Below are 11,468 nucleotides of genomic sequence, written 5' to 3' on the forward strand. Positions count from 1 at the left end.
AAGTATCCATTACTTTGGACTGTCAGGGATTCCTTTGTATGTTCCTTTGTCATTCATCAAACTTCTAATCCTGAAAAGTATTGATTGATTTGAATTCTGCGTTCCTAATTTATTACTTTCAAAGAAAATATAAGCATTCATATACTCAATATGGCTTGGATTTTTTTGCAACTGAAGTGATGATAGACATCAATAAATTAATGTATGTATTGCATCAAACTGTCTTTGCTTCTCAAAAACCTAATCTTAACATGTGGTTGACCATTTTCAAATAGTCTTTCTGGATACTCGGAGAAAAACAAGGCTCCTCTTGAAAGCTTGGGATTAGATGAAGGTGGCTATAACACGTAAATTGAATGCAGAGCTGGAATGGATACTAAGATGTTCTAAATAACTTCAGTTCATGATCTCCAAAGCGTGGATCCAGAAGAGATTCTGAAAAAAATGCAAGTCTTTCTGTTTCCAATTCACAAGAAAGCCTTCTTACCTGGAGAAGAAATTTCCTGACATTACAATGGGAAACTTGTAGGTCATTGGAAGAATTGCTTCAATGGGCACCAAAGATTCTTGGGTATAGAAATGATTCAACATTGGAGGAGGCTCTGAAGATACACCTAGGGTAGGTTGGATTTTAAACTTCAAAGTGTGACTGGAGTAGAAATGTGATGAAATTTCATATTCCCAATCTTGAATGGAATAATTGATCTGGATCACCTTTATCAAATTTCAGACTCATGAGGCATGCAATGGGAACCCCTGGGGAGAAAGATTGGCCAAGGAAACCACTTATATCTATATCCAAGCTGCTGGATTGTCATGGAGTGTTAGTTTTTTCCATGATTGATTTCCTTACAATGATTTTCCCATTCAAGTTTTTTTCCTTCTTCTCTATATTCTTTCTCAGGAGATCTTCAAGATCATATCATGGCCCTAAGGAAGAGCATATTTTTATAAGCTCTGTGAAGAAGGATTTCATGCTTCGGTTTGTACAGTACCTCAATTCAAGCTCACAAAAATGAAATAGGATCTAATCAGAGAACAATCTTTTGTTGCATTTAAAACAGAAAAGAGGCAGAAGCAATGGAAAAAATGTGAGTCTTTAACCTCTGGTGGTGCATTTGTTTTTTTTTATATAACTGAATCCTTCAAAACCCTCTTGTTTCAGGTCCTTGGTGGATTATCTTAGACACGAAGCTAGGGAAGCGGCACTGAGATAGGCCCCTTGCCCATCTCAGAACCACACTGTCTCAAAACAAGCTTGGTAGAATTTGAGGTAAAAAGCTCTGGTTCTCAAAGTGAAAATCCTTAAATCATATATGATTTAAGGATATTCACCAACATCCAACATATTGCTCAACTTCAAAATTGTCCAAAGGAAGAGTAGATACAAAGGGATAGATCAACAAAAACCCTCCATGGTATGACAAGATCATTATTCATCCTCATCCCAGCACCCATGGCCACTGTTTTCTTCATGACTTATCCTTATCCCAGCACCCATGGCCACTGTTTTCTTCATCATTAATCCTTATCCCAGCACCCATGACCACTGTTTTCTTCCCTTATCCCCACACCTATGGCCTCTGATCTCCATCTTACCAGAACGAGATCAATTGTCCAGGTGCTTGGACAAATTGGCGTGATTGTTGCTAGCAGGCACAGCCGTGTGTCATGTGTGGATAATCAGAGCGTAATTGATCAATCCCATGCGCCCGGTCTGCACTGGCCATGAGTGGGCGGAGAGTGCGCGGCCTGCACGTGATCATCCCCGGCGTGTCCTGGCCCCTCTCAGAGCATCTCCACCCGGGGAGGTAAACCGGGTTGCTATCCCGCGTTTACCAACCCAAACCCAAAAAACACCACCCACCCGGGGTGGCAAATGAGTTTCCATTTTGCCTCCGGAGGTAAAAATCGGCATCGGGTTGCTACATATAATGGCAACCCAATAGCAACTGGATAGCAACTCCTCCTGGCTCATCCCCCCTCAACACTCATCAACTCAAGTGCATAGACATGACATACAACAACCCAAAAGGTAAGTTTTACATCAACAAGTAATAAAAAAAACAAAAATCAACCTATGAGAGCTATCAACAACTGTATTCCAGTCATTGAAAGCTTGACTATTGACGACTGGCTTTACAGGTCATCAAAAGCTTTGTCAGCTATACCGGTCATCAAGAGCTTTACAAAACTCTTGATGACCGGTATAACCGGTTGTCCATAGCTTTGCAAGCTATCGATGACCGGTTCAAGAGCTTGCAAAGCTATGGACAACCAGTTATACCGGTCATCGAGATATAACTGGTCGTCCATAGCTTTGCAAGCTATTGACGGCTGGATATAACGGTCATCGATAGGTTTGCAAGCAATCGACGACTGGTTTTAACGGTAATCGATAGTTTTGCAAGCTATTGAGGACCGATTATAATGGTTGTCAATAGTTTTCACTCAACGATTGGTCATATCATCAATAGCTTTGCAAGCTATCGACGACCGGTTATAATGGTCATGGACGGCTTTGCAAGCTACCAATGACCATCTACATATATAAGGCTTTTAATGGGTCATGAAGGAGTGTGTTGGGGTGCTTCCGTATGCAAATATTATAGCAACCACGGGTGCGTGCCAGAGCCGCGCGGGTTGCTATATGGTTTTGCAAGCGCGTCTGGGCACTTACCCAACTCCCGCTTGGCCGAGTGCCTCCGGGGGTTGGGTATGTGCCCAGCGGGCTTGATCGGGCAGGTTGCGCGGGGGGCAGAGCTTGGCACACAGCCAAGTCCCGCTTGGCCAAGATCAAGCTCTGGGCTGATGGGATCTGTGACTTGGCATGCAACACGCCGGTCATCAGACGCCGGCCCTTGTCTCTGCCTCGAAAGCCAAGAACAATGTGCCCTCAAGGAGGGGAAACGTTCTCCCTTCTCGACATCGCACATCGGACATCAACAAGGGAGCTTTTACTTCTCAATGGCCGGTCTGTAGGCTGTCATTGGGGAGGAAAGACTCCCTTCGCGGTGGTCAATACTTGTATTGATCATCAGGAAGGGAGTCTTCCCTTCTCAATGACCAGTTTGTAGACCGACCATCGAGGAGGGAAACTTCTCTCCTTGATGGCCGGCACAGCGTTTGGCGTGCGTGGCACCCTTGCTTGAACTCGGCCTAGCGGGGCTTTGTCCCGAACCACCCCAACTTTGGACTGTGCCAAGCGGGGGTTGGATGTGTGCCACCCACGCTTTAGGATCGGCCAAGCTGGTTTTAGAGCATCCGCATCCGTTGCTAAGTTAGTCTGGACTAACTAGCTTGGATTACGGTCGGACTAAGCTAATCCGAGTGGCCGACCGCATCGGCGTAGATTGGGAGGTCCGAGGCTATCGGAGATTATGTGATTAGGTGCCTGTATGGTATGTGTTTGGCACCTAAACACATAGAGTTCATGCCATTGAGCATGATGCATATTCATTTTATAGGTTAGTCCGAGGACTAGTGGGGGCTAGATTTATACCCCACTAGCTCCAAACCAAGCTCCGGGTCAAGTTGATCCCCGGTTAATCCAACCCGATGCGGTTGCGGGGTCGAACTAAGTGCCCTAATCCGGGCTAACTTAGCGCCCGGTGCGGATGGTCTTAGGGTCGGCCACGCGCGCTTGGCCTTTTTTCGGCCGAACTTTGGTGAGTGCCCAGACGCACTTGCAACACCATATGCAAAACATGAGTTGCCATTGCGGTGTTTTAGCAACCCGAGTTTACATACCTCCCCGGGTGGAGATGCTCTGAAGTGCAGTGCAGTGGCAGGCCACTATCCCGCGGAGCGAATCGAGGCCAAGCGAGCAATATTCCTCCAGAGGCTGTCATCCAGACCCTCGGAGATGCTGTCTGCTCTGTGCAAGACCAGCCACACTGAGCCCAAGCCGCTCCCTGCTGCCCTACACAGCCACTCTGGCCCGGCTGGAGAGGACGGTCGTGTGCACGCAGACAGAGCCAAGCAAGAGCCAGCGGGAAGGGGAGATGTTCTGGACCCACCCCCTCCACACACAACCAAAGCCGAGCCAGCCAAGTTAATGCTGGGGCTCTCTCTTTCAGGGGCTGTCAGGGACTGCTGAGGCATGTTCGCGTGGAACGTTCCAACCACTCCTCTTTGAAGATCGTGGACACGGCCGCCAGAGATTTCGGAGCCAACAAATGCATTACGAAGCCATGCAAATAAAACGGGATGTAATAGATTACTACTCTCAACCAAAAATCAATCTACGTCGGTTTTTATATATATGTAAGGATATATATATATATATTAAGCGGAGTCAAAAGAACGGTGCTTCTTCTTCGTGGAAGGGGGGGAGGAGGAAGAGAGACTCTAGTATTCGCCCACGTCCTCTTCATCGCCGCCGTCCAGGCCGACCTCCTCGTAGTCCTTCTCGAGCGCGGCCAAGTCCTCACGGGCCTCGGAGAACTCGCCCTCTTCCATGCCTTCGCCGACATACCTACAAGGAAAGAGGCGACGTTCAGTTAAGGCGTGGGAGAGAGGAAAAGAGAAAGGGGGGACGGACCAATGGACGAAGGCGCGTTTGGAGTAGAGCAAGTCGAACTTGTGGTCGAGTCTGCTCCAGGCGGCAGCGATGGCGGTGGTGTTGCTGAGCATGCACAAGCTGCGACTGACTTTGGCGGTGTCTGAGCCGGGCACGCACGCGGGGGCCTCGTTACAGATACCGAGCTTGAAGCCGGTCGGGCACCAGTCGACGAACTGGATGGTGCGCTTGGTCTTGATGGTGGCGACGGCGGCATTGGCGTCTCTGGGGACGACATCCCCGCGGTAGAGGAGGGCACAGGACATGTATTTGCCCTGGCGGGGGTCGCACTTGACCATCTGGTTGTTGGGCTCGAAGCAGGACATGGTCATCTCGGCGACGCTGTTGGATTCGTGGAAGGCTTTCTCGGCGGAGATGATGGGGGCATAGGTGGCCAGGGGGAAGTGGATGCGGGGGAAGGGGACGAGGTTGGTCTGGAACTCGTTGAGGTCGACGTTCAGGCTGCCGTCGAAGCGCAAGGAGGCGGTGACGGAGGAGACGACCTGGGCGATGAGCCTGTTGAGGTTGGTGAACCCGGGGGACTGGACGCCGAGGTTCTTGCGACAGATGTCGTAGATGGCCTCGTTGTCGACCATGAAGGAACAGTCGACGTGTTCGAGGGTGGTGTGGGTGGTGAGGACGGAGTTGTAGGGCTCGACGACCGAGCTGGACATCTTCGGGGCCGGGTAGACGGCGAACTCGAGCTTGGACTTCTTGCCGTAGTCGGCACTGAGTCTCTCGAGGAGGAGGGCGCCGAAGCCGGAGCCGGTGCCGCCGCCGAAGGAGTGGAAGACGAAGAAGCCCTGGAGGCCGGTGCAGTTGTCGGCCAGCTTTCGGATGCGGTCCATGGAGATGTCGATGAGCTCCTTTCCGACGGTGTAGTGGCCCCGAGCGTAGTTGTTGGCGGCATCTGTTTGGGAGATGGATGTCAGGGGGGGGGGGGGGGGGGGATGGAGGTGGTGGAAAGAGAGACAGATACACACCTTCTTTGCCGGTGACGAGGGTTTCGGGGTGGAAGAGGCTCCGGTAGGTTCCGGTGCGGACCTCGTCGACGACGTTGGGTTCCAAGTCGATGTAGATGCTCCTGCGATGGGGAGCGGGGTCAGCATGGGCGCGATGGATGGATGGATGGATCGATTGATCGATCGGACTGACCTGGGCACGTATTTCCCCGCGCCGGTCTCGCTGAAGAAGGTGCTGAAGCCGTCGTCCCCCCTGGCGGTGGGCGAGGTGATTTTTCCGTCGGGGCTCAAGCCTGGAGAGGAGGGGGTGTCAGCAAGCTTCGGTGGAGGGGGTGAGAGGAAGAGGAAGGCTGCTGACCATGTTCGATCGTGTAGAGTTCCCCTGGAATGGGAATGGGAATGGGGGTGGTCAGGAGCTGTTTGGGAGTGTATGTGTGGTGGCTGGGGACTCACAGCATGCGTTTCCGAGCTGGCAGCCGGCCTGGCCGACGTGCAAGCTGATGACTTCACGCATGGTGTGGAGTGGAGTGGAGTGGAGTGGAGTGGAGTGGGGGTGGTAGTGGTAGTGGTACTCGGCAGACTCCCGTATGAGCTACGACGGGGTGGACGAGTGGGTGGGTGGCTGCTGGGGTGGGGCACTGGCGATCGAGCGGAGTACTATGTACACAGAACCCAGCACAAGCATACCCAGCAGCCTGCCCCCGCCACAAGCATCCCCACCCCCCTCAAACCCAGCCGCCCTCCACCCCACTCCTTGAGCCACCACACCATGAACACCGACGGCAGCGCGGCACGGCTCCAGCCAGGCACGAGGGTCCAGGTGGGCAAGTATGTCGTCCAGGTCGACCAGTTCCTCAGCGAAGGTGCGCCCACACCCACACCCACACCACCCACCCAGCCAGGCTGACTGACTCGCTGCTCGCTCCCCAGGCGGATTCGCCCATGTCTACGTCGTCAGCCTGCTCGCCCCGGCCTCCGTCCCCGGATTCCCGCCCGCCCAGAACAGATTCGTCCTCAAGCGCATGGCCGTCCCCGACAAGCCCGCACTCGGCGAGGTGCGCAGGGAGGTCGACGTCATGAAGCAGCTCCGCCCACACAAACACATCGTCTGCTTCATCGAAGCCTCCGCCTCATCCATCCCACACACCCCCGCCTACGAGATATTCATCCTCATGGAATGGTGTCCAGGCCAGTCCACCCCAGCCATCATCCATCACACACTACACACACTCATCATCATCATCATCCTCCCCTCAACAGGCGGCGGAATCATCGACCTCCTCAACTCCCGTCTCCAGAACAGGCTCACAGAGTCAGAGATCCTCAAGATATTCAGCGACACCGTCGCCGCAGTCGCCCACATGCACAGCCAGAACCCCGTGCTCATCCACAGAGACCTCAAGGTACACCATCCCACCCCTCCCCAAAGAAAAAAACAACTAGCCGCTGACACACATCCAGGTCGAAAACATCCTCCTCGCAGCTCCCAACCTCTACAAGCTCTGCGACTTCGGATCCACCACCACCCCGGCACCCCGGCCACCCCAGTCATCCGCCGAAATCAGAGCCCTCGAGGCCGATCTCAACAAACACACCACCCTCCAGTACCGCGCACCAGAGATGGTCGACGTCTGGAGTCGGAAGGGCGTCACGGAAAAAGCTGGTCGGCTGTGCCATCCACCACCCTCTACTCTCTCCACTGCCCTGCTGATCGCGTGGTGTCGATCATCCCACAGATATCTGGGCCCTCGGCGTCTTCCTCTACAAGCTCTGCTACTACACCACCCCCTTCGAAGCCAACGGGCCACTGGCCATCGTCAACGTCCAGTACCAGATCCCATCCTATCCGGCCTACAGCAACTCGATCAAGTATCTCATCGGTCAGCAGAGTCTCTTTACTTCCTGAAAAAAAAAAAAAATACAAATAAAAAATAAAAAATGAAAATAACACATGAAAATAAAAAATAAAAAATGAAAAAATAAAAAATGAAAATAAAAAATAAAAAATGAAAATAAAAAATGAAAATAACACATGAAAAATAAAAACAAGCAATAAAAATAAAAAATAAAAAATGAAAATAAAAAACTGAGACTTCTCAAATCACAGGCACCATGCTCCAGGAACTGCCCCAATCTCGACCGGACATCTGGGAGGTCCACGACCATGTGTGCAGACTGCGTGGCGTGCCGCCCCATCTCCGTCGTGTGTGTGTCAAATTGTCGTTGGGTATTAGTGAGCGAGGGGCAGCAGGACTGACTGTTGTAAGGATCTCTTGAACAGCCGAGCAGAAAACAGAGCCTTTCGCACATCCCACCCCAGCTTTCAGTTCTCCCCGAACCAGCCACCAACACGCTCGACGCACCAGACGGCCTCGACTCGATCTTCTCAGCCGCGCCCCCATCGGCCGCCGTCTCGACCAAGGAGGCCGACGCCGTCGTCCCCATGCGGAGGGGCAGGCCGGCGGTCAAGAGCAAGCCCGGGCTCAACAACGGGGAGCCGTTCTTCAACCCCGTCCACCAGCCGGCCCCGGCTGCGACCACCGGCTTCCCCGCCAAGAAACACTCGCCGCCCGAAGAGTCAGACTTGTTTGCACGCGAAGCTGCCGCCGGGTTCGGAGACGCCTTCCTCTCGTCGCCCTCGCCCCAGATCACCGCCTTCAAGCCGGTCGCCGGCGCAGCACAGAGGCCTGCCCTCGGCGGAAACCCCTCCCCCAGCTTATCTGGATCCCGCTCCCACATGTCGCTCAAGCCTTCTGCTGCTGCGCCTACGCCCATGGTTCGGCGCGACTCGAAACCGGCCACATCGTCGGCAGCCTTCGAAGACCTCGTCCCTCTGATCAAGAAACCCACACCCAAAACGCTGAACGAGATGCGCAGTGGGCTTGGCTTGGTTGCCTCCACCTCGACCGGCCCTTCGATGGCCAGCGGGAAAAGCAAAGTGTCTGCTAATTCATTCACCAGCAAGCCCGGCTTGCTCCCACAGGAACCCACCAGCATGTCGATCAGCAGCGGCACACTCTCGCAGAAAACGGGGCCGCAGACCCTCCCCTCTTCTCGGATCCACGAGCCCACAAGTGGCTACCGCAAGATAAGCATCACCCAGAGAACCGGCCCGGCTGTCAGCTCGAAGCCGTCCCTGTCTGAGTGGCTGAGGAAAGACCAGCCGGCACTGGTCAGTCGGTCTACTCAAACGTCCCCCAGCCTGATCAGCCACTGGATCAATGAGCTTACAGAAGCCCGCGCTGTGAACGTTTTGAACTCCCCCCGAAAGTCGACCTCCGATCATCAGGCTGGTGGAGAAGCTCTGGCCCGGCGGCAACACCAGGCCTCGTCCGTCCTTCCCCAAAACAACGTGTCCCGGGGAGATCAGCGGAACCCCCTGGAGAAAAGCCCATCATCGAGCGGGTCGTCCGACGAACAGCAGGCCCCCGAAGACGCCGCCGGCCGGTCGGTCTACCGAGGCCCCCCCGGGCCGCCGGCGCGCAAGCCGAGCTTGAAAGCCAGCTCCTGGGGAACCTCTCCCGGAGGAGACCCTGCGCAGATAGGCGGCTCTTCTGCGACGGCCTCCGACGGGAAGACCGACGGGCTGGGACGCAAGCCCAGCTTGAAGCCTGCCTCGTGGGAAAACTCTGCCGCCGACCCCGCCCAGTCAGCCGGCCCATCGTCCGCCTCCGGTGGGCACATCATCCCGACTCGTAAGCCCAGCTTGAAGTCCAGCTCGTGGGAAAACTCTGCGGGCGACCCCGCGCTGGCAGCCTCGGGTGGGCAGATCAACCCGACTCGCAAGCCCAGCTTGAAGCCTAGCTCGTGGGAAAACTCTGTCGCCGATCCCGTGCAGACAGGCGGCCCATCGCCGGCGTCTGGCGGGAAGATCAGCCTCGCCGCAGAGGCCCCGCAGACCAGCGGCGCCGGGCCGGCGTCCCCGCCTAGCTCGGCCGACGAGCTGTCGTCTTCGGAAGCGATGACGGAGGAAGACGAGGAGGTGCGTCTACGGCGCCGGGCGGCGATCGCGAAGTTCGCGCCCGCGGCTGCCGTCGGCCCGCCCGGCCCGTCGTCGGCATCTTCAGACCGGGACCCGTTCTCGTCGCGCGCGGGGAGTCGACCGGTCGGCCCGGCCCCGGCCCCGGCCGAGAAGCCCGCAGCGGCACGCAGGACCGTCGGCCCGCCGCTCCGGGCGCCCAAGCCCCAGTCGCTGAAGTCTCAAGCCGCGATCACCAGCCTGGTCTCCCGCTACGAGACCCTGGGGCTTTCGGCGCCCGGCGGGTCGGAGCTGGCCACGAGCGAGGCCAGTCTTCCGGCGCCGGCGGGCCGCCGGCTGTCGAGCTTCAAGCCCAACCCGTCCGCCGTGCCTCCGGCGGAGAAGGCCCCCCGTCTGGCGGCTGACAAGGACGCAGGAGCGGCCAAGACCAACCCCCCCATCCCGCCCAGACACATCCCCCTCAACGCCCTCGGCCCCGGCCTCCCCGCCACCCGGCCCCGCGACGTCTTCCCCGACGCCGCCGACGTCGAACCCATCTTCACCTCCGTTAACGACCTCAAATCCAAGTGGGAATCCGGCGCCGTGCGCCCCGCCGCGCCCGCCGCCCGGCCTCCCAGGACCGATTACGGCCAGACTTAGTGCTCCCCCCTCTTCCCATCGGGCGGGCAGGAATCGCTCCCCCATCTTGCGCTTTTTTCTCCGCGCGCACTGGCGTTCTTTCGTGTTCCCATTTCTTTTTTTTTCATCTTTGGTAGTCGGTGGGCGATGTTGTTGTACTTATCTAGAACTACAATGCGATTCCTGTTTCTTACTTGAATATTTATCAGAGCCTGTTTATTTCCATGCAAGCACATCCAATATAGACCTTTTCCTTGGCGGTGCGCACGGTCTCTCTTGATCTCTTCTCTCTAGGCCTGGTCGTCTCAGCCGGCGCCAGGCGCTCTGGCTTGCGGGTACATGACAGGAATGGCCCCTTGCATCGGGGCCCAAGCTTGGTTACAGGTATGTATTCCTCTCACTCCCAACCTTGCAACAAATATGTAAATCTTCTTGATTTGCACATATCAGACATGCATGAGGCCAAAAAAAAAAAAGGAAGTGCTATCGAACTAATTAGAGCTTATTTAGTCGAGTCATTTTTGGGTTCGCAGTTTCGAGAATATGCGTCGGTGGACAAGTCGACCGGAGTTGAATCCTACATTACCCAAAACGTTCACCCAATATTTGATCAGTTTTTCCACAGCATGGGAGCAAGTTGTGGAGATCCTTCTGCTTACCACGCTGTCCAAAGGAGCGGTGCGGGGAGCACAACACATCTTGTCCGGGGAGCGCGAGTTGACACAGTTGAATTTGCCGTTAGCTGGGTCGACTGGAGTGGCCAGGATGACTAGGACATGCAAGGAGAAGAACACATTTCAATATGGTCCAACAATATGTAGCACTGTAAAGATTTCACAAGCTCCAGAATTGCTTACCGGAGTAGCCGGTCTTGATGGCCGTCCCGCACAGCGCCTGTGTTCTTCCGCCGCCGCAGAGGAGGTCTACTTTAGTGTAATCGCGCCAGCCTTGGGCAGACACCAGCAGAGCGCACGAGGCGGCCAAGACCACCATCCCGAAAAGGGCCGTTGACGGGGGGGTGGGATGGATGTTCATCGTCGCCGGGATGTGCCAGCTGCGCGGGAGGGGGTGGTGGGGGCGGTGGTCGGACCGGGCCTGGACACTCTGATAAACGCTAAAAACAGCAGATGCGAGACGCTTTTAGTATGCCAGTGCAATCTGTCCTGGAAGAGGGTCGGCCGCGGTGGACTGGATGGACTGGATGTCTGATTATGGCCGAGAACCTTTATCGCGTTCGAAGTATGAGGGTGGGAGCCACCGCGCAGTGCACACCAACATAAATATCCATGATGAAGCTGGAAGACTCGGTCGTGGGGGGCCCGGATGGGGGATCTGCTCGTTCAGACAC

At 55.2% G+C, this 11,468-nt stretch overlaps 3 protein-coding genes across 3 annotated transcripts; 1 reads left to right on the top strand and 2 right to left on the bottom strand.

Moving 5' to 3' along the window:
- Positions 1-4,350: 4,350 nt before the first annotated feature.
- Positions 4,351-6,037, bottom strand: PtA15_10A618 (uncharacterized protein; the record flags this gene model as incomplete). The annotated part of the gene is made up of 6 exons (XM_053160812.1): positions 4,351-4,477; positions 4,544-5,471; positions 5,545-5,645; positions 5,717-5,816; positions 5,882-5,905; positions 5,977-6,037. The coding sequence occupies 6 exons, from the start codon at positions 6,035-6,037 to the stop codon at positions 4,351-4,353; spliced, it is 1,341 nt and encodes a 446-aa protein (XP_053024749.1).
- A 255-nt stretch (positions 6,038-6,292) lies between these two features.
- PtA15_10A619 (uncharacterized protein) lies at positions 6,293-10,141 on the top strand (the record flags this gene model as incomplete). The annotated part of the gene is made up of 7 exons (XM_053160813.1): positions 6,293-6,386; positions 6,454-6,711; positions 6,784-6,926; positions 6,985-7,186; positions 7,260-7,403; positions 7,631-7,728; positions 7,805-10,141. 7 exons carry the CDS (start codon positions 6,293-6,295, stop codon positions 10,139-10,141), a joined length of 3,276 nt encoding a protein of 1,091 aa, XP_053024750.1.
- Positions 10,142-10,622: 481 nt separating this feature from the next.
- Positions 10,623-11,155, bottom strand: PtA15_10A620 (uncharacterized protein; the record flags this gene model as incomplete). The annotated part of the gene is made up of 3 exons (XM_053160815.1): positions 10,623-10,697; positions 10,780-10,889; positions 10,978-11,155. 3 exons carry the CDS (start codon positions 11,153-11,155, stop codon positions 10,623-10,625), a joined length of 363 nt encoding a protein of 120 aa, XP_053024751.1.
- Positions 11,156-11,468: the final 313 nt, after the last annotated feature.

The sequence above is a fragment of the Puccinia triticina genome, chromosome 10A (assembly GCF_026914185.1).
Source record: "Puccinia triticina chromosome 10A, complete sequence".
NCBI lineage: Eukaryota > Fungi > Basidiomycota > Pucciniomycetes > Pucciniales > Pucciniaceae > Puccinia > Puccinia triticina.